Source organism: Rhipicephalus microplus, chromosome 5, assembly GCF_043290135.1.
Source record: "Rhipicephalus microplus isolate Deutch F79 chromosome 5, USDA_Rmic, whole genome shotgun sequence".
Classification (NCBI taxonomy): domain Eukaryota; kingdom Metazoa; phylum Arthropoda; class Arachnida; order Ixodida; family Ixodidae; genus Rhipicephalus; species Rhipicephalus microplus.
In genome coordinates this window covers 215,150,629-215,177,249 of record NC_134704.1, presented here as the reverse complement: position 1 = coordinate 215,177,249, position 26,621 = coordinate 215,150,629, and the positions used below count along the sequence as shown (strand labels likewise).

Genomic DNA, 26,621 nt, shown 5'->3' with positions numbered 1-26,621 from the left:
CGCTGCGACTTCTCTGGTTCAATAAACGTCATCACATTTGGTGGAGTCTGCTGAGATCCCCAAGCAGACCTGGAGCTCCACTCTCGCGAGTTGCCCGAGAGACCACCGCGAGACATTACTGAAGCCGTCACTAACCAGCCCATCCTAGCCCAGCTAGCACCACCGGCTCTTCCGTCTACCTGCCCCGGCGCTACTCGCCAACGGGACCCACCAATCTTCAGCGGCAGTGGTGAGCAAGACGTCGAAGACTGGCTCTCTTTGTACGAACGCGTAAGTGCCAGCAACAAGTGGAACAACGACTCTAAGCTCGCCTACGTTATCTTCTACTTGGCAGATGTAGCTAAGCTTTGGTTTACCAACCGCGAAACCGCCATCGCCAACTGGTCCTCCTTTAAGATACTCGTGACTGAAGTGTTCGGCCGACCAGAGGTCCGCAAGCTCCGCGCTGACCAGCGCCTGCGCCACCGAGCCCAGCAGCCTGGCGAGACGTTTACTAGTTACATAGGGGACGTGCTCAACCTCTGCAGGCGTGTGAATTTATCTATGCCCGAAGGAGAGAAAATTCGGCAGATTCTCAAGGGCATCGAAGATGGCGCATTCCAGATGTTGCTAGCGAAAAGCCCGACCACGGTGGCAATCCTCGTCAGCCTCTGCCAGAGCTTTGATGAATTGCGCCGTCAGCGTTCCATCGCCCGACAGAGTGTCCCACCACAGGATTCAATCTCGGCGGTCGCACTCGCAAATGCCAACGTTCGCCAAGAAAGTCTGTCCAACCAGATTAAAGACTTCATCAAAGAGGAAGTCGCCCGACAGCTCTCAATGCTGCCGCATTGCGACGCGCCCACCGCAAGCCTGCGTTCGACACTGCAGCAGGCCATACGCACTGAAATTTGCGATGTCCTCCCTACAGTGCAGGCCCCTTACTCATGCACTTCAGTAGCACCTAATCTCTCAGCTCTCGGCTACGCACCACCGGCACCACCTTCACCTCTCAGCTACGCAGCTGTGGTCGCGCGGCTCCCACCACATCCAGTCGCCTTATCGGCTCCACCTCCTCCGGCCTCGCCTCCAGTTTACAGGCCCCCACCTCGCTTTTTCCGTCGATCTAATGAGTGGCGCACCCAAGACAATTGTCCTATTTGCTTCGCCTGTGGCATCGCTGGCCACATTGCACGCTTATGCCGCCGTCGCCCCACACCTGCAAACGCATACTTCGGAACTCCTACCAACGTGCCGCAGCAGGCCACCACGTCTGCATATGAACAGAGGCACTCAGACTCGGATCGCCGCCCATCGACTGCTCCTTTCCCATCCCCTCGTCGCCGATCGTCATCGCCTATGCGTCGTCGACCACCTCCTGAGGAGGGAAACTAATGAGTGCAGTTTCGGAGGCAAGAACTGCAACTTGCGTGCAATTCCCAAGGCCTCCATTTTCGCCGCAAAATGTTGTTGATGTCGATGTTGAGGAAGTCGCCACATTAGCGGTAATTAATGCAGGGGCCGCCGTTTCTGTGATGAACGCAAAATTTTGTCGGAAACTGAAGAAAGTGACCACATCTCTCTGTGGCATGGTGCTGTTCACGGCTAGCGCGCAATGCATTCATCCGTCGGCTGTGTGTACGGCGCGCGTCGTCATCCAAGACGTTTTGTACGTCGTACAGTTTTTTGTTGGCCATCTTGCTCTCATAACTTTATCCTCGGTTGGGATTTCTTATCACATCATCAAGCTATCATCGATTGTTCCCGTGCCGAAGTGTCCCTTGTGCCAACTTGTGAATTTCCACCACCCGACCGGTATTCTCGGCTCTGCAAACTCATCACTGATAACGACATCACCTTGCCTCCACGACCTTCGGTCCCTATAAGCCTTTCATGTGTAGTGCAACCTGACGCCACGCTGGTGTTCACGCCATCTCCAGTTTTTACTGAACGCAAGGGCATCGTTCTCCCATTTGCCGTTCTTAGAATTGCGTCTGGTTTAACCGTAATGCTGGTTACCAACCGCTGCAACTACCCCATTGGCTTACTTCGTGGTGAAACGTTGGGATATGTGCAACCTGTCGACCATATCGATGATATTATTCTTCCCGATGAAATGCCATGTAACATTGCCGCAATCACTCATGCGTCTGAGCCATCAAGTCTGTCAGCCTTCGACAATGCTATTGACGCAGACCTTCCCCTCTCGCATCGCCGCCAACTTGTTGCTCTACTTAACAAGTTTCGCTCTTCTTTCGACTTTCAAGAACCTGCTTTGGGCCACACCACGACTATCACTCATACTATTGACACCGGCTCACATTCGCCTATGCGACAGCGTCCTTACCGCGTTTCCGCCGAAGAGCGTCGCGTCATTACGGAGCAAGTAGACGACATGCTTAAACGTGGGGTCATACAGCCTTCTCAAAGCGCTTGGTCATCACCTGTGGTTCTGGTAAAGAAAAAAGATGGCACCTTTCGATTTCGCGTGGACTATCACCGCTTAAACAAGATTACGAAGAAAGATGTCTACCCGCTACCACGAATAGACGACACTCTTGACTGTTTACAAGGCGCCGAGTACTTTACATCCTTGGATCTGCGTTCTGGATACTGGCAGGTGCTAATGGCTGAATGTGATCGCCCTAAAATAGCGTTTTTAACGCCAGATGGCCGATATGAGTTCAAAGTCATGCCATTTGGGCTCTGCAACGCACCTGCCACATTTGAGCGCATAATGGATACCATCTTGCGTGCCCATAAGTGGAAAACTTGCTTGTGTTACCTGGACGACATCTTAGCCTTTTAGTCTTGAACTGGTATAGCGCATTACGGGGAAGAACAAACGGCCGAGCAGACCGACACAAGAGGACAAAGCGCTAACTTCCAACTGAGCATTATTGTCAAACTGCATCAAATATGTAGACCGGCGCAAGCATACAAAACCACCCTAACGCAACGACAAGATAACACACATCACACCGTCACATATCACAGATTCATAGGTGGTTATCCTGATTAAGGAAGGACACTTCATGTTAAGATTAAACCAAAGAAGGGGCGCTAATACACGTGCTGCCAGCTTTTGCTATACAATGCGCTTCTATAATTTCTCGAGTTATTTGTGACGAGTGCTTTTTTACCACTTCACCATGATCAAACATGGGGGTACATCCACAATCGCGGCAGTGAATTCCAATGTGGCCCTGGATTGCTTTGTGAACATTATAATGGTGCTCTTTTAGCCTTTCATAAGGCATCGCCCCGTTTGGCCGAAATACCACATACCACATAAGAATGAAATCGCGTAAACAACCCCCGCTACACACGGCACAAACCGAGTTTTGTGCTTAGTTGCGCAACCAGTTGTACGTGATTTGAGAGGGTTGACTGCTTTGAAAAGCCGCTGTAACTTATCCGGCGCTGAAAACACCTCTTTGACGCTGCTTTTCTCTCCTATCTTTTTTAGCCGGTGGGCAAGGTCATGCACGTAGGGTAAAACTACGGGTCTTATTCGGTCGTTAGATTCCGGCTGAGCCTCAGACTTGCAGCCTTACTTTATCTGTTTTAATAGCTTTTCAGCTATAGATGCCAGTAGGATAGCTGGGCACCCAGCACTCAAAAGCCTTTCAGCTTGAGCTGCAAAGCTGCGCTGCATGACATGATGACACGATTTCCTAAGAGGATTGATGAGAGAAAGATTTGTGATGCTGCGCTTAACTAACTTGGAATGGGAAGAGTCATAGGGTAAAAGGGGTTTTCCATTTCTAGGTTCAAATAGCCAGCACACATGGTCAGGTGAAAGAATCAAATTCAAATCAAAAAAGCGTAACCTATTGTCAACTGGCAACTCATGAGTCAATAAAAGTGGTTTAAAACATTCTTGAATAGTCATTACAATACCGTCGGTTAGGTGCTGGCAGGTAGCGGCGCTGCAGTCAATGAAAATTAAAAAGTCGTCTACATAACGACATATTTTGGTGACAATATTTTGGTGCAGCATGCTCATCAGCAACCGGTCATGATGTGCAAGATATATGTCACTAAGGATCGGGGCGAGGCATGACCCGATGCAGACACCACTATTCTGTATGTATTTACGATCATTAAAAGACACAAAAGTCGACTTGATGTAAAAGGACAGAAGATCTAAGAGGTTACTGTTATGGACACCCGTGAGATTCTGGAAGGCTACAGCACCAAATGAGTCAATAGCATGGTCAACACACTGTAACAACTTCTCATGCGGAAAAGAGTAATACAAATCTTTTATATCGACCGAAAGAGCTTTTAAGCCCCTGTCGTTATGTTCCAGAAAGTTGACCACAATGTCCGAATTCCTAGTTAAAAAGGGGTCATCGATGGCGAGCAATTTGAGTTTTTTTTTGCAAAAATAATGCCACAGTTTTTTGCCATGTTCCTGTCTCTGTCACAATTACCCGCAGAGGGCAATCGACATTGTGTGTTTTGGCCGTAAAGAACACATCAAGGCTAAGCTTTTTGCACTTATCCACTGCTTTGGCAAGTTTTTCGAAACCCAAGGTGGCACATAGCTTTTTTGCCTGGGATTTAACTTTGCTGAGGGAAGTGTCATCCTCAGTTCTAAATACGGAGTGAACAGCTGTGGTCGCTTTCTCAATGAATAGAGTTCGGTAAAACGACAAAACCTCCCTCTTTGTCAGAAGGTAACAGAGCTAGTGAATTATCTTTTAAGTGTCCCACGACTTTCTCAAATGGCAGTTTTTTGGTCGAAGGCATGAAACGCGAAACCACATCAACGCCATCGGCAACACACCTGTCCCATTCACCCTCAGGAATCTGTCGAGCCACTTGCCTGACGTAGGTGAGCAGATCGTACGGCGAATCGGCTGGTTCCGTGGCGAACTTCGGTGCGCGGCTCAATACGCGTCGAAACACTTCAGGGAGCACTTTTAGGGACGACTTTTAGGGGCGAAGCTCCTTAGGGCGTGGGCTGTGCGTCCCCTGTAGCCTGTATGTAGCCACCTCTAGTTTAGTTCTTGCAGTGTTCACTAGATGACGGTACCATCCCCTGTATGTAGGGAGATAGGTTAGATTTCAGATTCAGTAAGGAAAAATCAGCAGTCATGATTTTCAATGACAACGAAGGTAGTGAGCTTAGAATACAGGAGGTCGCGCTAGAGATAACAGATAAATACAAATATCTGGGCGTATGGATAAGCAATGGGACCGAGTATCTGAGGGAACACGAAATATACGTGACGACTAAAGGTAACAGGAATGCAGCAGTCATGAAAAATAGGGCACTGTGGAATTACAATAGGTATGATGTTGTGACAGGAATATGGAAAGGGGTCATGGTTCCTGGGCTGACGTTCGGCAATGCGGTCTTGTGCATGAGATCAGAAGTTCAAGCAAGATTAGAAATTAAGCAACGTGGAATAGGTAGGCTTGCTTTAGGAGCTCACGGGAATACACCAAATCAGGGAGTACAAGGTGATATGGGATGGACATCATTTGAGGGCAGGGAAGCTAGCAGCAAGATAAAATTTGAGAAGCGATTGAGAGAAATGGGGGAAGATCGTTGGGCTAGGAAGGTTTTCAGTTACTTGTACATGAAGAATGTCGATACAAAATGGAGGAAGCGAACCAGGAAGTTGACTGGTAAATACTTAGAAAACAGCAGGTGGCCAAACCAAAAAGAACTATTGGTTAAGAAGAAAGTGTAGGAAACGGAGACTGACATGTGGAGAATGGGCATGATTAAGAAGTCCGCACTAGAGGTCTATCGAACGTTTAAACAGGAAATTGCCAAGGGAAGGATCTATGATAATACTCGGGGTAGTTCTCTACTGTTTGAGGGCAGAACGGGAGTACTGCAAACCAAGACATATCGGGCCAAATACGAAGGGGTAGACACAGTATGCAGTGCGTGTGGAGAGGAAGAAGAAACTGCCGAACACTTGATAATGTTCTGTAAAGGGCTTCACCCTATAATTCAGGATGATGGCGCAGAGTTTTTCAAAGCACTGGGGTTTAGGGACCGGGAGGGCAAAATAAACTTTAAGCGGGTAGACTTCACTAGAAGGAGGTTATCTGATTGGTAGCTAAAGTCAATGCGCGAGTGAAAATTAAACTCTTCACTGCAAAGTACGAATCCTCAAACTCTTTTTTAAGGAAAAAAAATAAATATAGTTTTTGGTTCATTAGATATTACGGCTTGGTGGCGCTAGCCACCGCCCGATCTAAAGGGTACAGCCATATCCATCCATCCATCCATGTAGCCACCTCTAGTTTAGTTCTTGCAGTGTTCACTAGATGGCGGTACCGTCTCCTGTATGTAGCCACCTCTCGTTTAGTTCTTGTAGTGTTTACTAGATGGTGGTACTTGTAGCTGATGATGAAAAGATGCAAGATGTTATAAACTAGAAAGCGGTACTTGTAGTTGATGAAAGACGCGAGATCTTATAAAATAGGAATGATGTCACATATGGCGCGTGTCATTGGTTGAAGGCAATCGTTCGATTTAGTGCGGCGACGTACGCTAGGGGGAGCGATGTAATAAAATCGAGTGGGCAAAATGTACAGAGGATTCATGGTTTACCAGGTTTACCTCCGGAGCTTCGCCCACTCATCATCATTCACTTCGTGGATATGGCGGAATTTTTTAATTTTCATTGACTGCAGTGACGCTGCCTGCCAGCACGTAACCGACGGTAGTGTAATGACTTTTAAAGAATGTTTTCAACCACTTTTATTGACTCATGAGTTGCCAGTTGACAATAGCTTACGCTTTTTAGATTTGAATTTAATTCTTTTTCCTGACCATGTGTGCTGGCTATTTGAACCTAGAAATGGAAAACCCCTTTTACCCTATGACTCTTCCCATTCCAAGTTAAGCGCAGCATCACAAATCTTTCTCTCATCAATCCTCTTGGGAAATTGTGTCATCATGTCATGCAGCGCAGCTTTGCAGCTCAAGCTGAAAGGCTTTTGAGTGCTGGGTACCCAGCTATCCTACTGGCATCTATAGCTGAAAAGCTATTAAAACAGATAAAGAAAGGCTGCAACTCCGAGGCTCAGCCGGAATATAATGACCGAAAAAGACCCGTATATAGTTTTACCCTACGTGCATGACATTTCCCACCGGATAAAAAAGATAGGAGAGAAATGCAGCGTCAAAGTGGTGTTTTCAGCGCCGGATAAGTTACAGTGGCTTTGAAAAGCAGTCAACCCTCTCAAATCACGTACCACTGGTTGCGCAACGAAGCACAAAACTCGGTTTGTGCCGTGTGTAGCGGGGGTTGTTTACGCGATTCCATTCTCATGTGTATGTGGTATTTCGTCCAAACGGGGTGATGCCTTAATGAAAGGCGTAAAGAGCACCATTATATTGTTCACAAAGCAATTCAGGGCCACATTGGAATTCACTGCCGCGATTGTGGATGTACCCCCATGTTTGATCAAAGTGAAGTGGTAAAAAAGCACCCGTCACAATTAACTCGAGAAATTATAGAAGCGCATCCTATAGCAAGAGCTGGCAGCACGTGTATTAGCGCCCCTTCTTTGGTTTTATCTGAACATGAAGTGGCCTTCCTTAATCAGGATAACCGCCTATGAATCTGTAATATGTGACGGTGTGATGTGTGTTATCTTGTCGTTGCGTTAGGGTGGTTTTGTAAGCTTGCGCCGGTCTACATATTTGATGCAGTTTGACAATAAAGCTCAGTTGGCAGTTAGCGCTCTGTCCTTTTGTGTCGGTCTGCTCGGCCGTTTCTTCTTCTCCGTAATGCGCTATACCAGTTCAATACGACGATCCAACTCGCCCAATCTTCAACACTCGTGGACTTCTTTTCATCTTATTTCCCGACACATATTGTTCGCCTCCACGAGATTCTGACGTGTCGACCTCTGCTGGCCTACAACTTAACTCCAAGAAGTGCCACTTCGCAGCACGAAAACTAACCATCTTGGGACATGTCATCACAAGGGACGGTGTTCTTCCGGATCCCGATAAGCTTCGAGCTGTCGCTGACTTCTCATTGCCCACATCACTGAAAGCCCTAAAAAGGTTTGTCGGTCTCGGCTCTTAATTTCGTCGCTTCATGCGCAACCTCGCGTCCATCATCGCACCTCTCACGAGTCTGCTTTTTAACAGCAAAAGGATATCTGCATGGTCACCTGCATGTGAAGACGCATTTCGCCAGCTGCGCCGCCTGCTGACCTCGCCACCTATTCTTCGTCACTACGATCCCGCTACTGCCACAGAAATTCACACCGATGCAAGTGGCATCGGTCTTGGTGCAGTTTTGGCACAACGGAAAGGCACCCAAGCCGAATACGTAGTCGCCTATGCAAGTCGCGCTCTCAAGAAGGCTGAATTGAATTACTCCGTGACAGAGAAGGAGTGTTTGGCCATAATCTGGGCGTTGATGAAGTTTTGCCCGTACCTTTACGGCTGTTTTTTCACATGGTCATAGACCACCACGGTGTATGTTGACTGTCCACATTGAAAGACCCGTCCGGATGCCTGGGACGTTGGGCACTTCGATTGAAACAAATCGACATCCGTGTAGTATATCGTTCCGGTCGCAAGCATGAGGATGCCGATGCACTTTCGCGATTGCCGTTAACTCCAGATGTGGCCTCTCGGTCACCCCTTTTTACCACATTGTCACCAATAGACACCACTTACATGCTTTCGGAGTAGCGTAAAGATCCATACCTTGCATCGTTACTCGACTACCTTACCGATCCGTCTGCTGTCCCTTCCACGAGAGCGCTACGCCGACAAGCAGCCCACGTTTCCGTGCGAGACAGCATTCTGTACCGCCGCCACTACATGCCTGGTGGTCGGAAGTGGCTTCTTGCCATCCCAGCTCATATGCGCTCTGATATCTGCATGACTTTTCATGCAGACCCCCAAAGCGCTCAAGCAGGTGTCCTGAAAACCTACGAAAGGCTGCGCCAACGATATTACTGGCGAGGAATGTATCGCTTTGCGCAGAAATACGTTCAGTCGTGCACCACTTGCCAACAGAACAAGACACCTCCGCGGCACCTTACTGGCATGTTACAGCCGCTCCCATGCCCGGCTCGCCCATTCGACCGCGTGGGTATCGATCACTATGGCCCCCTCCCATATAGTCGCTCTGGAAACCGGTGGATTATTGTCGGGGTCGATCATCTGACACGCTACGCTGAGACTGCAGCTCTACCGGCAGCGACTGCCCACGAAGTTGCACTCTTTATTCTGTGCAGCTTCATTCTCCGCCACGGGGCTCCACGGGAATTACTCAGTGATAGGGGTCGAGTGTTCCTGTCGGAGGTCATCCAAGCTATTCTCTCTGAATGCATCATCCACCGGTAATCTACCGCATACCATCCACAGACGAATGGTCTCACTGAACGGTTCAACCGCACACTTGGCGACATGCTGATAATGTACACCTCCTGCGACCACACTAACTGGGACGCTGTATTACCATTTGTTACCTTCACTTACAACACCGCGACGCAAGCAACTACCGGGTTTTCCCCGTTCTTTCTGTTGTACGGCCGCGAACCATCCCACCCACTCGACACCATACTCCCGTACCGCCCTGATGCATCGGAGTGCTCCCCGCTTTCGGAAGTCGCCAGATACGCTGAAGACTACCGTCAGTTGGCTCGGTCTATGACAAGTGAAGTCAAGGTCTACAAAAACCCGACATGACGACGTTCATCACAAAGCGCCTACGTTTCGTACTGGCTCCATCGTGTGGCTTTGGGTGCCCCCGCACGTTCCTGGCCTGTCTTCGAAACTTCTGGCCCGGTACCATGGTCCATACCGAGTCATTGACTCAACCTCGCCGGTGAATTACATCATCGAGCCCCTAACACAATCGCCAGATTCGCGCCGTCGAGGACGCGAGACCATAAACGTCGACCTTCTCAAGCCCTACTACGACCCCCTCATTTTGCCTACTCCCTGAGTCACCAGGATGGCTACTCTTCACCCCGGGGGTATTGTAGTGGAGCATACGCACTAACGCGTATGCGCCTTCCAAAGAGAATGAAAAACCCCGTGCTCTGATTACACGAGAACCTGGGCAGTCTTTGCCAGACTTGTCGTACGGCCATTATTCGTTGCGACTTCTGTGGTTCAATAAACGTCATCACAATACATATATATATATATATATATATATATATATATATATATATATATATGACGTCGGCACAATAAACAGTTGTTATGTGAAAGCGCTTCTACTTTCATATTTATAACCTTGCGGCAACTGAAGGTATTCTTCCGCATATATATATATATATATATATATATATATATATATATATATATATATATATATATATATATATATATACATATAGAGAGAGAGAGAGAGAGAGAGAGAGAGAGAGAGAGAGAGACAGCAGGGCAGAAGCGCACTTGCTCCGTAGTAAAAACGGAAGCAAGAAAGCACGACTTATGTGTTAAAACATTTTAATAGTTTTAGTAATCACGTACGTCTTAGCTGGTAGGCCAACCTTCGTCAGTGTGACAGGTACTGTAGCTTCTTTAGCCATTATATACATTTCAAAATGTGTTGGCACATGCACAATGGCAATCGGTAGTGATCCGACATGATTGTACAAAAATGCTAAATACATTTCGTGTGAAAATGCAACGCGTAAAGCAACATGGCCACAGCATCCGCCTCTTATCGTTACGGCGACATCAGCATGAGAAAAAGAAATTTCCAATATATATGGTGTATGGTGTGTAAAAGCATTTTGACGACCGTGCGTGCAGATTGAAGCATATGTACAAACAATACATACTGAATGTGACCAGGTCAACTGAGTTTTTGAAGCAGGAAACAAGGATGGTTGTGCCAGAAACAAAAATAAGAATTAAAATAACAGAAAACGAAACAAAAAATTTGGAAGGGCATGAACCACCTTAAGTGGTGGAAAGTAGAAAAGTGAGTGTGCCTGCGTGTTCGTTTATTCTAGAGTTAAGGGTGCCGAACTTGTATATTAGAAGCGATTCGCGGATTTCCCGCTCATGATGTGAGCAGAAACCGGCATTCAATACTGTTGCTTTAATATAGTCGAAAGAATGACCAGGCATGATTAGATGTTTTGATATAGGCAGATTCAGAAGGGTTTTAAACGGTGTATGAATAATAAATTTGAAGGGTTTATAATTAATAAATCGCGTTCTAAACGGTTTTTCAGTGTGACCAATATATTGCGTATTACAGATATCGCATTCAAGCATGTATACCACATTGAAATTGTCACAATTTAGATTGCCCCTGATTGTTACGTGAAAGTCAGTAGATGTACTGGTGACAGTTTGTGTATTTACAATATGTGCACACACCTTGCACCACGGCTTCCCACAAGGAGCACAGACATTTTGTTTACAGGCACCGAGCTTAGAAGAAGAAAGAATATCTCGGAGGTTCCGCGCGCATCTGTAAACGAAGCTTGGTGGTTGTGGAAATATATTTTTAATGGCGTTTGCTTTGAGTTATTTTGTTGGGGTGTCGCTTTAAAATGACGGATACCATAGAGCTTAAACATGGATACCATAGAGCTTGGCTCTATGGTATCCCTGTTTCACAATGTCGGGCGTGGCCGCTATGGGAATAGAGGAGGTGTTGATGCCTGTCAGTTGGTTTGCGAAAAAGGTTTGTAGAGAGCCGTCCTTCGCTAGCTCTGACGGTAACATCAGGACAGCTTACATTTTTTGATAAGTAAGTGTGAGTGAAGGAAATGATTGGGTGGGCATTGATGAAATTTTTTAAGAAACTTAAAAGACTTGCCTCGCCATGTGACCAAATAATGAAACTGTCATCAATAAAAATTTCCTAAAAGCATTGTTTCAAATGTCAATTCTCAATGAAGTTAGCTTCCAAAATGCCCATAAACATCTTTGCGTAGTTAGGACCTACCCGAGTGCTCAAAGATGTCCCGTTACTTTGAACGTAGTGTGAGTTATCGCATTCGAAGTTGTTAAGATCAAACATGAGCTTCATGAGAGTACCAAAAATTTCACCGCCAACTGGCTTGTCGAAGCGGCAATCATCGTAAGCCTCATTGAAAGCGAAAATGCTATCGTAGTGTGGAATGTTTGTGTACAAGGATCAAACGTCAAGTGTTATCAGAAGACTACCGTCGGGAACGCCTATGCCTAGAATGTCTTTCAAGAATTGATTTGTGTTCTTTATAAAGGATGAGAAAGTAGGTGTATTCCTGTTTACGAGGCTATCGACATACCTGGATACGTTTGTCCGAGATGACAGGGCATCCGGGGTTATTCGCTTTATGTATCTTGCAGGAGGTAAAATATACCTGCCGATTGGCTGAGTGGAATGAGTGACCAGGCTATCGTTTTTTTTTATCTTTTCATTTTTTATCCTAGTAGTGCGAGTGCGTCCTGCAATTTGACCTTGTAGTCGTTTGTAGGGTCGGTAGGAAGGGACTGTAAAACTTTTCTGAGAGCTGCCTCCCAGGTTCACCTATATACCCACATTGATTATTGACAATAGCGCCACTTTGTGTACCAGCTTAATTATGATGTCAGGGTTATTTACTAGCTCTTCGAGCGGCCGTTTTTCTTTTGTTGAGAAGTTATGTCAATGGGAAGCGTGAGTTTTGCGAGAATGTATAACATCTCGTTGTACAGCCTAAATTATATTGGTCTAAGCACCTTTCACTGTTGTGGCGGTGGGGTCCAGAGTTTCTGCTGAGGGAGCATCAGCCCGCTTCAACGGTCACTGGAGTGATCGCAGAAACATTCTTTAAGGCGCTTATTTCAGGCTAAGTTGTGAAGATTCATAAAAGGTTGAAATTTATTGAACCCACCATTTGCTGGACAAAAACTAAGGCCCTTCGATAAACAAGCTGTCAGCGTGTCTGAAAGCATTGCCGAAGAAAGATTTAAAACTTTGCCTTGCAATGCTCGTTCTCTTTTATCGGCGAGATTAGCTCGAACATCACGGCTTGACGAAGGGATCAAGTTTTCACGCACGTACTTCTTTTGCTTGAGTGTATTTAGTTTCGCAACCTTGTTTAGCTAATAAGCTACCTATTTACCAGACTCAGGCACGGCTATCTGCGAAAGCAGAGGTGTTTCTTTCCGAAACAGTTGTTTATAGCACGTGATTTGTTATAGTCTATATCAATACGCGTCAAATTTAGTGACGCACGTTGTAAAACTTCTTGCAATCTCGCCTTGTGGTGAGAAGATAGCTCGTAAGTAGCTGCATTTAATCACAGTTGTAATCATTTGGACACTTTGGACGAAGTTATCTATGTTGTTAACGTTGGCGCGTGGACCTCTTTGCGAATCCTTTTGTATGCCAGGTATTTAGCTTGCAAAAGTAATTCAGAGTGTGTACAAACTTCAGTTTTACCAGTCAAAGGTACAGGCAGTCATTTAAACATTGTGTCCCAGTCAGCATTTCTCCTTGACTATTAGCGGCGGCCAACCAAGGTGTGAAGTCTGCGTCGCACATTCGGCGAAGACACAAGAAATGTGGCGGGCGTCGCTCCCTCCAAAACGCATATATATATATATATATATATATATATATACACACGCCACGAACTGAACAGCACGTGATATGAACCGTAGGTGGATGTAGACGGACAGTTGGCTTCGTTCTCAGTGTTGACAGTGGTTCTTCCTCTTTTTTACTTTCTTTCTTTTCTTTCTTTTTTCGTCTTTTTTCTCCTTTTTTTTCCTTCTTCCAGTTCCCTCTCACTCTCGCAAACGTCTTTCAAGGCGAGAGGGACGCGGCAGCAAGGAAGTTTGGAAGCTCATGTCAGTATAACTCATCCCCTGATGAAGGGAGGTCCCCTCCCGAAACTGTTGGGAAATAAATATATTTATCCTTGTTGACAACGCTCCCGTTGTGCCATATCCCATATATATATATATATATATATATATATATATATATATATATATATATATATATATACTGTAAGGCAAAATTACCTCAAAAAAGAGTAACGGAGCCCAATCGGCACGCACGATGAAAGGATAGATTGTTGAGGAGGAACCACAGTGGGAAACGTGCCGCAAACCACTTAGTCTCCAAACACGCTCCAAAGGGATGCACCACCTGGGGAATGCAGGCAGCGCGCAAAGCGTTGCAAAAGTCACTAACCGTCATCCTTTTATCCTGGCTCAGCCTTTCCCTGTATTTTGCTGGGGACGGTTCGAGTTGCATCACGCTCGCAGTGCTCGACCACGGCCGCCTGGATTCGACGATCTAGGAATTACGACGTGGTCCTTGTGTGTACGCTTGGATCAGCGTGGGCTTCTGCTTTTGCGTTTCGCTGCACCCACGAAGCCTGGAGAAAATCTCGACACGTCACCACTGCGCGCTTTATATTCTGGCTTCAAGATAGTCACGACCAACACACGACAGCAACAGTTGGGAAGGCCAACATGGTGGCCAAGAATAGAGAAGGCTTGTCGGATATATACATCAGTCCGACTCAGGACAGGAATCAACACTGGAATCATTTGCAAGTAGGTAATCATTCTTGAATGATTGATTGTTATGTGGGGTTTAACGTCCCAAAACCACTATATGATTATGAGAGACGCCGTAGTGGAGGGCTCCGGAAATTTAGACCACCTGGGGTTCTTTAACGTGCACCCAAATCTGAGCACACGGGCCTACAACATTTCCGCCTCCATCGAAAATGCAGCCGCCGCAGCCGGGATTCAAACCCGCGCCCTGCGGGTCAGCAGCCGAGTACCTTAGCCACTAGACCACCGCGGCGGGGCAGGTAATCATTCTTTATTCTACTCTAGTTCTCGCGTGTGTGATACGGATCGCAATTGCCGGCAAAGGGCTCGGTACTGTTGTATATCACACGCACGAAATGCACCGCGAAGGACAGCTTGGGCATCTCCAGTTCGCCTGTGCTTTGTGACTGCCAGGAAATTCGTCGGCTTTGCCGTCGCCCTCCCGTACGCTTGCTCATCGAGTACTCGCCTGCCTTCGCCACCGCAATGAGCTCCGTGCTGATGATATTCGGCTGAGACCTACCTTGTCGCTGTGTTGGGAGTCATCGAAAACACGCGGTAAGTTCTCGTAACGAGCTTAGTTGTAGTATGTCGCACGCTCTAAGTGCACCAGCATGGGCTGGTGGGGCTTTCACTAGCGTCGGGACTCAGTGAAAAATGGTCGCCATTACAGGTGGCTTTCGCGTCAGTCGGTCGCAAGTAGCTCGGCACCGTCTGTTGGCCGTGGCCTCGGACTGGCGTTTGCGCGCTGCGCTAGCTCGAGTTTGTGGAAAAGGGTCGCATTACCCTCGATATCTTCAGCGTGAGCTCCAAATAAGCTCAGCGCTGTTCGTGGCAGCAGCCAAGCGTACGCTCGCTCTCCTGTTCGAAGTTCGCTGGCAGCAGACACTCCGCGTGCAGTGCCGTGTTTGGTCTCACGTTCGCTTGCTCGAGCTGAACGACGTCGTTCGCTTAGAAATCACCGACTTGTTGGCGGCACGGTGGTTTGCTGAATTGTGGCTGTGGCCGCCGCTCCTAAGCTGTTGCGCTACGGGATTGAAATGAGTCTTTGACGATGTGCGACATCACTGTGAAATTATTAGTATGTCATATCTCACGATTGTTTTTATCTAACCTTGCATGTATTTCTCATATGCAGTAGTGTTCATGCTCTGTCACGTGTGACCCACTATTTTACATACTTAACTTGCAGCCGTGGGCACACACCGTGCTGAAGGCTGTGACGCTGGCGTCTGCGATGCCCGTCATCCATCTCTTTTGTCAGAGCAGCTTCAAAAGAACTGTGCGATATGTGAAGGTGAAGTGATTGGTTTGTCATATCTTACACGCATGTTATATAATAACTTGCACGTACTTGTCATATGCCTGCATCTTTATCTTTTCTCACGTGTGTCCAACTATTTTTACTAGCCTGTTGTACGTAAAGCCGTGGGAATACAACAGGTAGAAGAGTGTGTGCGCTGGCGTCTGCAATGCCTGTCATCTATCGCTTTTGTCGGAGGAGCTCCATAAGAAGAGAACAAGATGTGACAACGAGACTGGTTTTGTACACTTCACCGTGAATTCACTTAAAAGAAAGGAAAAACTTCGTGTGTATGTAAAAATAAAAGATTTCGGTATCCCAATTTTGTCTTTCGTTGTGGCCGTGACTGCAAAAACAGTTACACATGGGTGGCTAACTACTTTTTTGCGCGTTTTTTTCTGCGCTATTTGTAGCTCACTGCACAGAAAAACAGGTGAAAAAAGTATTAGGCCTGGCGGAACATAAACATAAAACAATCATTGCACTGGGGATAAAAAGTTCATCCTATTGGATGGAGTATTTGAGTGGATCAACCGTTCTTCCGGCGAGGTGCAATTGGGATGACGAACGGTTACTCATTGAGGTGTAACTGTGAAGACTAAATGTTAGTCCCTTGAGCTCGTCTGCGGGGACTAACTGTTAGACCCGATGCCGTTAGTCACTAAAGGGCTAATGGTTGTGGCAGCTCCATTAGTCCCCAAAAAGATGAACCACACACCCTTTAAATACTCTTTTGTAATATATATATATATATATATATATATATATATATATATATATATATATATATATATATATATATATATATATATATATATTATTGACAATTCGGCCGTGGGTCCGGCCTTCATCGGAGGAATCGAACCTACAACCTTCGAATAACGTAGGTATGATTCCTGCTCACGACTGGTTATTTTTTCACCCAATTTTCTTTCTTATTTACATTTCATTGGTACTAATAACTTCCCCTGTACATTCCTTGGCATTACTGTCTGTTATATCTCATTATATTGTGTCAAAACACGGAAAAACAAGCACTTCGGTATACACTTCTTTCACTCATACATTAACGAGAGTCTCGTACTGGCAAACTTGGTGTCTTTAGGTTGTATACAGGGGATTATTAATCAGCTGCCCGCCCGTAATAAGTTCACGTGCTGAGGGACGCCACATATTCGCATAAAAGAATGTTTCACACTCGTCGCTTGGCTTATAAATGGCGCTGACTGACACTCCTTCTTCTAAATTCACATATAAACCCCAAGAAAGTGGATAAAGGGAAGGCCGCTGTGATAGCACAGTGGTTAGAGCATCTAACACGTTAGCGAAGGTCGTAGGTTCGATTCCTGCTCACGGCTGGTTATTTTTTCACACACTTTTCTCTCCTATTTACATTCGATTGGTACTAATAACTTTTCTGTACATTCCTTGGCATTACTGTCTGTTAGATCTCATTAATATTGTGTCAAAACACGGGAAAACGAGCCCTTAGGTATACACTTTTTTCCCTCATTCATTAACGAGGGTCTCGTACTGGCAGACTTGGTGTCATTAGGTTGTATACGAGGGACTATTAATCAGCTGCCCGCTCGTAAAAAGTTCACGTGCTACGTGACGCCACATATGCGCATGAAAGAGTGTTTCACACTCGTCGCTTCGCTTATAGATGGCGCTGACTGACACTCCTTCTTTTAAATTCACATATAAACCCAAAAAAGTAGATGCAGGGAAGGCCACTGTAATAGCTCAGTGGTTAGAGCATCGAACGCGTTATTCGAAGGTCGTAGGTTCGATTCCTGCTCACGGCTGGTTATATTTTCACCCACTTTACTTTGTTATTTACATTCCATTGGTACTAATACCTTCCCCTGTACATTCCTTGGCATTATTGTCTGTTAGATCTCATATATATATATATATATATATATATATATATATATATATATATATGTGTGTGTGTGTGTGTGTGTGTGTGTGTGTGTGTGTGTGTGTGTGTGTGTATAGAGCTGCCAGTTTACATTGCCCCCCCGGCGTTGCGGCCCGCCTTCATTTATCTCACTCATTATCTTGCCTTCAAAAGTTTGAGTCACTGCTTCTTCAAAGCAGGACAAAGGACAGGGATGAATGACCACCAGTACAATACAGAACCTTCAGAATGGTCAAATCAATGAAGCACCCGCTGTCGATGCTAATGGTTCTGGACTCGATTACTATGCTGACTTGAGCCCACACTTTTCAGGGGCAAAGCTCCTGAAGCCCTGGATTTGTGCAAGCTCATCGGCAACCAGTTCGTAAACACCTAGCTGTATTACTCACTCAGCAGGCGGCGCTAATGTGAGTGACAGACTGGCGGACGGACCGACAGACAGACAGACAGACAGACGAACGCACAGATGGACGCATGGGCGGACAGAAGCACGCCCAGGAAAACGGATGGATGCTTCGCCCTACTTATCATTATTCCTCCTTGGATATCCAGTGTTTTTTTTTCTCATTGGGAGACCCGTGTTTCGCGGCTGACACCAAAGTTTGTCGGACAAGTAAAGCTCTGTTATGGAGATCACTGGAGATAGAGTTGCGGCTTCTCTATGTGTTTTCTTGCGAGCTGCAGACGCGGTCAAGGGCGTTGTCGTGGTTAGCGCGTTGCTGGGCCTGCGTCTGCATACAATTCGGACATCGCGCTTAACCATGCTGAATACAGCCCTAATTGCAAATATCATAATAAAAGCTCGAATTTGTTTCACTCAAATATTAAAAAAACATATTTAGGCTTTCATGTCATCTGTAAAGATATTGGCACACAGAAGTGCTGAAAACTCTGTATACATTTGTTTCGGTACTCGTTTTCTCTCAGTGCGCTGATTGCACACTGCAAGTTGTCAATGTTGTCATTGAAGTGGCGCTACTAATTGGGTCGCAACGTTATTTGTACACTCTAAGGCAAAAAGATGTTAAAAGGTTGTATGGTTCTTCTTTTTAGGTGCTAATGAAGCTTCAACAACCATTAATTCCTTTAAAGACTAACGGCACCGTGTCTGACAGTTAGTCCCCGCAGACGAGCTCAAGGGACTAACATTTAGTCTTCACATTTACCCCTCAATAAGTAACCGTTAGTCTCACAAGTCAGCTCAAAGAACTAACATATATACCTCACAATTTCACCCTATAGGGCAATTGTTTATCCCCACATTTACACCTTACCCGGCAACCGTTTGTCCTCACAGTTGTGCGTCGTCGGACAAACTGTTGATCCACTCAAATACTTCAATCAGATGAACTTTTTAACCCCAGTGCAAACATTGCTTTTTGCTTGTTTTCTGCTAGGCCTAATACTTTTTTGCCTCTTCTGCGCAGTGAGCAACAAATAGCGCAGAAAAACACGCAAAAAAGTAGTTAGCCTCCCATGTGTAACTGTGTCTGCAGTCACGGCAACAACGAAAGGAAAAAGTGAGGCACCTAAATCTTTTATTTTTTACATACACATGAAGTTTTTCCATTCTCTTAGGTGCATTTATGGTGAAGTGTACAAGTCCAGTCTCGTTGTCTCATCTTTTTCACTCCTTGTGGAGCTCCTTCGACGGAAGCGATAGATGACAGGCATTGCAGACGCCAGTGCACGCAGCCTTCTGCCTGTTGTGTTCCCACGGCTCTACGTACAATACTATAGTAAAATAGTTAGGCACACGTCACAGAAGATAAGGGTGCACGCATATGACAAGTATGTGCACGTTAATATAAAAACAAGCGTTGAAATATCACACACAAATCACTTTACCTCTACATCTCCCACCGTCCTTCTGAAGCTGCTCTGACGAAAGAGGTGGATGACGGGCATCGCAGACGACAGCGCACAGTCTTGAGCACGGTGTGTGCCCACAGCTGCGCAATAAGTATGTAAAATAGCGAGTCACACGTGACAGAGGATGAATACAAATGCATATGAGATATACGTGCAAGGTGAAATAAAAACATATGTGAGATATGACATGCTGATAATTTCACCATGATGTCGCACATCGTCAAAGACTCATTTCGATCCCCGTAGAGCAACAGCTTAGGAGCGGCTGCCGCAGCCACAACTCCGTGACCCACCATGCCGCCAACAAGTCGGCGTGTCCTAAGCGAGCGACATCGTTCACCTCGAGCAAGCGAACGTGAGACCAAACACGGCGCTGCACGCGCAGTGTCTGCCGCCAGAAAACTTCGAACAGGAGAGCGAGCGTACGCTCGGCCGCCGCCAGGTACAGCGCCGAGCTGGTTTGGAGCTAGCGCCTAAGAAATCAATGGTAATGTGGCCCTTTTCCACAAACTCGAGCGAGCACAGCGCGCATACGCGAGTGCGCTGCCGCCGCCAACGGTCAATGCCGAGCTGCTCGCGACCGACTGACGGGAAAACCAACTGTAATGGCGACCAATTTCCACTGATTTCCGACGCTAGCCAATGCCCTGCGAGCCCGTGCTGGTGCACTTACAGCCCGCGACATACTACAACCAAGCTCGTTACGAGAACCCGCAACGTGTTTTAGACGACTCCAAACATGGCGACGAGGTCTCAGCCCAATATCGCCAGCCCGGAGCTCATCGCTGCGACCAAGACAGGCGAGCACGCGATGAGCGAACGTACGGGAGGCTGACGGCAATGGCGGCCAATTTCTAAGCGGTCGCAAAGCACGGCCGAACTGCAGATGCCCAAACTGGCCTTCGCGGTGCATTTCGTACGTGCGATATACAACACGGCCGAGCCCGTTGCCGGCAAGTGCAATCCATATCGCATACGCGACAAGTAGAATAGAATGAAGAATGATAACCTACTTGCGAAAAAATCCAGCGCTGATTTCTGCCCTGAGTTGGACTGAAGTATATATGCGATAGCCCTGCTGTCTTCTCGGCAGCCGTGTTGGCCTTCTCATCTGTTGCTGTCGTGTGTTGGTCGTGACTATCTTGAAGCCAAAGATATACAGCGTGGCGTGATGACATGTCGAGACTTGTTCCAGACTTTATGGGTGCAGCAAAACGTAAAAGCAGCAGCCCTCGCTCATCCAGCTCATCCAAGCGAAAACCCAAGCACCACGTAATTCCTAGATCGTCGAGTCCAGGTGGCTGTGGTCGAGCACTCCGAACGCGACGCAACGCGAACCATTGCCAGCAAAATACGGGGAAAGACTGAGCCAGGAGAGGAGGAGGACGGCTAGCGACCTTGGCAACACTTTGTGCGCTGCCTGCATTTCCCGGGTGGTTCATCTCTTTGGAGCGTGATTGGAGACCAAGTTGTTGGCACGCGGCACGCTTCCCTCTGTGGTTCCTCCTCAACGGTCTATACTTTCATCGCGCGCGCCTATTGGGCTCCGTTACTTCTTTTCGGGTAATTTTGCCTTAGAGTGTAATATGAGATGAGCACAGGCGTCCCGTTCAGTTCATGAAGCCCATCCCACTGTAGTTCACTGCCATGGGTCAAGAAGAAGACACGTCACCTCCTACTCTAGCTTTCGGTATTGTTGAATAAAGAGCGATGCGCTAATGTCGAATTCCAGTGGTAGAGTCGGAGCAGCCGATGGTGAGTGAGCGCTTGACTCTGGTGTAGAGCTGTGCCTCTGAATCCACGAGTTTAGAACAGAATACGCACTACCGGAGCAAGAACACAAGCAAGGATGAAGCGGAAGTTCTTAAGTTGCCCTTAATATCTTGCGTGTTGGCATGTCGCTTCGTTCATTCCGTTGTAAAATTATGTTCTATGGATTAATGCTCGTAAGTAGTAGCGCGTTCCGTGTCGGTGACACTATATATTGGATGAACTGCTCGTGCAAGGATTGACGTTTTGATTCAGACCTGTCGCAAAAGACGCAAGAGTGGCGGCGCCACCAAAAGCGCCCCACCGAGGTCTGGTCCACTCCTGTGATTTCGACGGAGCAACTTTTGCTGGTGCTCGCAGTCACTCTCGTTCTGAATCCACTCCGACTCTCACTGGGAAACATGACTCTCTCCCTCACCCTGCCACTGGAAGATACTTGCTCTAGAAGGAGCAGAAAAGCTTGCTCTGACCATTGGAATCCAACGTAAGAAATGAAGTGAATGCCCACACGTCAATACAACAGTACAGACGTATTCTAATACACAAGCTTACTTAACGGAGCACTAACACACAATTTCGAACGCTAGACGACGAGGGAGATACATTTAGCTCGAGATACGCATAGCATCTACGAGATATCAGGAACTGATATTGCCTAGATACTTAAAATTTACATCAAATTTCTTGCCTGCGACTTCGCGTTTCTGTATGGCTGTCAGTGTGGTACGCACTCGCGCACACTCTCGCGCGCGGCGCCCATGCCACAGTTTTGCGTGCTCACGTGGCCACCTATGTTTACTTTGCTTTAGAACTGCTACTGCTTATAGCTCGGTGCTTTTTGAAACCTAAATTGGGCGCTCTAAGAACTTTAAATAACCGAAGTGCACTCAGGCATACAAGGATTCAAGCCGTTATAAGTGGGTCATTGGCTACCTACTGCAAAACAAAACGTAAAACGCAAAAGTTTTGCGTCAATGCTCCTTCACATGTTAGCATTATGGTTTTCCGTAAGGCACAGCGCAGAAAGAAAGGGCACTTATACAGGTATTCATTCTCATTGAATAGTCTTTGTTAATGGATTATGCAGTGAAATAAGATTTATTATATAAAACATTTACACTTGGTGACACTGGTGTTTCGCGTTTCCACTTTTTCGCCCAGCTACTGGCTACTGGGGAGAAGAGAACTTTGTTCTCCCTCTAATGAAAATCGCGAAACTCGTTTACCGATTCGCTGCATTTAACTTCCTTGGTGAAGGAAGACCGTGCGATACCGACCGAATCTCTCTTCACGCAAACATGAGGAACTTAAAGGGGGTTCGCAAATTTCTTTTGTGACAGTATTATCTACCCACCTATCTCTTGGTCCGGTGGTAATCGTTTCGAGAAGGTGGTCTGCCCATTTTTTTCTTTTTTGCGTTCCCTTTTCTTCAGAGAGAGAGATGCTGGAGGGCGAAGAAAAGCAGGTGTGAGTGAAGCCGAAACACGTCAATAAAAGAAGGGCAACCATTGAAGACGAGATAGTGATCAGGCCTCACTTCTTCTCTTTGTTCAAGAGGGCTGAAAATGAAGATTGGGAGATATCGCTGAGTCATAGCTCATGGTTAAGATGAGCAGCCCCGAGGTGCGAAAATTAAAGTCAGGTAAGACTGAAAAAAAACGAAAGAATGGCCAACACACTGAGTCAAGGACTTAACAAGTAACAGCCGTTACGAATAATCACCGCGTGTTCGAGCATTTTAGAGCGTATATCATTTCAAGCTGAACAGACGGTTACACTCAGACTTATGCAAGCTAACTCCTTCCCAAATTCCGTGACCCTTAACAGCATTTATTTATGCACTTACCCCAATACATTTTGTGAAGGCTGTGACGAGGCTGCTGCTTTGTCCCCTATGCCCTGGGAGTGCGGATCCTTAGGCCCGAAGTTCACCAGGGAAAAGTGGAACTCACTCTGAATTCCACGCGTAAAAACCAAATCTAGCTGACCTTCCAGCACCTTCGTGATCGGACTGGCCGGCTACACCTGTCAATCTTGTCGCGGCATTAGCCTGGTGCACGTTTTATCGCGTTTTTCTGAACCCAATATTATTCACTCTCTCATTTAGGAGCATAGCTACTAGGCGGCGTTACTAATAGAGCGAACGAAGACGAAAGAGAGTCTATCGAGCCTCTCTTGCTTGCTCTTGCAAGCGCACTGGCTGACAGTTTCTGTGGTGGCGATAAAAACGCCATTTTTTCTTTTGAAAGGAAAGGGCAATGAAACAGAGATGAACAGAGGTTGTTGTAGACGGTGTTCCTCCTTGATGAACCTCTCTGTCCAACCGAGGATAGCCTCTTGGCCATCTGGTTTCAAGCTACGCAAGGCAGCCTCCCACTGCTCCTCATTATATTTTGATTAAGATTTGCTTTTCTCGCCGAGCAATACTTACAGGAGGAGGACGGCTAAAGAGATGGTATGTGAGGTGAAGAGGATAAAGACAGGGAAAGGTGTGAGTCTGCAGCTGTCGCCATAGTACTTCGCACCTTCGCGAGAATTTCATCATTAGCGGCAGTAACGTTAAAAGGCCGAGGCTGCAGTGATTGCAGAGTCGTGAAATGTCAGGAGGCGAGCTCACACAGCAAATAGTGCCGTTGTAGAAACAGAGCTTTGCTCTTCCGGTGCCCGGATAGTGAATGATCGGGCGCTGGCGTGAGCCGCCTCCGTTACCGGCATGACCCGCGTGCGTGGGCGGCCATATTGAAGTGGTGTCTTGTTGCGGGAAATGGGCCAGGAGGATATAGAGGGATGTCTTGGACGCCATACCCGCTTCGAAATTGTATTATGGCCACAGATAAATTGTTCACCTATTATCTAGGGTCATACATGTAACGAATGTTGCATGCATTGCTACAACTGCTGATAGCCAGAACTTGAAATAGAGTTGGCCTTGTCCGTACAGGCAGAATCTTAATTGTCGCTGTATAACTGATCCTATTTCTTCACAGCTGTGAGATATGTGAGCATGAGATAGAGTGGAGCAGGGGCGCTCCTACAGGAAACAATGGCCTCTAAAAGGGTGACAACAATCAGTACTCTTTTTCTTTTCTAGGATTAAATAACTGTATGTTTGTCTTAACGAGTCAGGTATTCACTTTGTTTCACAGTCTACGTTCGCTCTCAAGACAGCCAGTGCAACATCCACATTTTGCAGTACGAAGAGAAACCAAAACGACGCGCTCACTGAGTAGACAAAGTCACAACCTAGGCCGGGTTGCCACCATGCACATGAGCAAGTGATTGTGCACAGTATGTGCAGTCAAAAGCAGACATTTTTCTCTTTATAATCGTTCGGCACGAAAGATTGTGAAGAAACAAAGGGGACTGTGGCATGGCTTCACTTCATCGGTGTGTCATCACTTTCAATAAAAGCATTAATTTACCCAGCAGGAGTAATTACAATAAAATGACACAAACTTCTATGCACAAAAGAAAAAAGAAGTAAAGCTTGGAATGGCAAAGCTGGTTGACCTTAACATGGTTTATATCTCTTCTTGGCGTGCGCACAACCGTGCTCGCAAGGAGGTCAAACTGCAGCGCCAGACACTCACTTTGTCCTCAGACAGGCGCGCATGCAGCTGACGTCACAGTTATGAACATGACGCCCCTTCTTGCGCCACGCGTTTTCTATTCTTTTCTTTCGCAGCATTCCACGCCAGTCCAATCTGCGCTCCTGTTCTATAAATGTAATTTTTTTTGTTTCATCAGTAACTTCGTAAAACTTGTTGAGTTAGATCAAGATTTACCTAACTGCAAGCAAAAAGCAGGGGTTGAAATGGGGGGAGGGGGGTAATCGTCCATAGCGGCTTTCACGATATGCTTTTCGTTACGCGCCGCCTTAGGTGCCCTTTGGAATAGATGATGCCATGCCATCTTGACTTGTCCTCACATGATGCTCATAATGTGCACTGCGTTGCGCGCAGCAGTTTGTTGTCATAAACGAGGCTGCCATGATGCCTTGTCGGCATCACGATGTCACCTCGCATGTTGTAGCATTATTTTTCGTGAGGTAGAAAAAAGAAATCATCAGCCTGCACCATAACAATATAGCAAGCAATGACATTTGGAAAAGAAAATATGGCCAGGGCAGAGCCCGGTGAAATTTCCAGGGGGAAGGGTGTGAAGGAGAAGCAGACAACACCCGCACGTGAGCCGAAAAAAGGTCATTTTGGTTTAAAATTCTATTTTTCTGGTAACAATTTGATCTTGATTGGGAATGCTTCGTCTGCGCGCAGGACTGGCCTGTGTACTCGGCATACCGGGAGCTGTTCGTGCTCATCCCGCCGCTGTTGGGCCTCAACGGGAACCTCGAAATGACTCTGGTGGCACGCATGAGCACGCAGGTACGTCATTAAGGCACTGGCGCTCCCTTATTGATGAAATTTTGTTAAACTGTGAAGCGTTCCCAGCAGGAAGGAAGCCGTCAGTGAAAGAATACTTACAATTGACAGCCCTGCTCTACCTTTCACTTTGCGCACAACACAGTGACTACAAACTCCTGGACCATTATATATCCCAAGTGACTTATGATAAATATCGCATCTCCGCTACTGTACAAGGTTGTAAAATAGGGAAACACTGTTCCTTTGGTGAGCAGACTGGCTGTAGTTGTGGCTCTCACTTCGGCCGCCATTGTGATACTTCGGCTACGCTGTTTTCGATGACCCATAGGTGGCAGGTTCTAAACAATTTGTGTCCAAATTGTTTAGAGTATAATTTCAATCCTCTCTGTTTTTTTGCTTTTGTTTTCTGTTTCCTTACTGCAGAAGCGTATATATCTGCTGGTGCGTTCTTGACCTTATCTATTCTTCATATTGCGATAATGATGTTTTTGTTAACGGTAAATTTTACGGCATGCTCTTTCACGGTGTTTATTTGCCCGATTATACTTTGCTCCTTGTTATTCTTTGTATAAAAAGTTGTTTCTTTATTTGTGTCTATGTTGTGCAGGTATCTTTTCTGTGTACCAGAAAAATGCCTCCTTCAGGCATCTTGCTTTCGCTTCCTTTTAGGGGCGAAGCTTCTTAAAGCGGCACTCGTTCGTCCCTCGTCATAGTACGTAACAAGTCTTACGCTTTGACCTGCAAGGCGTTGCTGGTGGCAGATTTCTCCTGTGCGTTGTTGAACAATAAAATTTGCAGCGTGCGCGTTAGCTAAATGCCGAATTCTCCTGTCTCTCATTCCCTATTAGCAGCCATTGGCGTGTACATTGA

The 26,621-nt window shown here is 46.5% G+C and overlaps 1 protein-coding gene across 8 annotated transcripts in view; it reads left to right on the top strand.

The window, feature by feature from the left end:
* LOC119173523 (solute carrier family 41 member 3) overlaps nt 1-26,621 on the top strand; it is an 880,209-nt gene that overhangs the window by 342,209 nt on the left and 511,379 nt on the right. For all 8 annotated transcript variants that reach the window (XM_075896482.1, XM_075896486.1, XM_075896484.1 and 5 more), the window contains one exon: nt 25,644-25,751. In XM_075896482.1, coding sequence (XP_075752597.1) covers nt 25,644-25,751 — 108 coding nt within the window. The remainder of the gene's footprint in view (nt 1-25,643; nt 25,752-26,621) is intronic.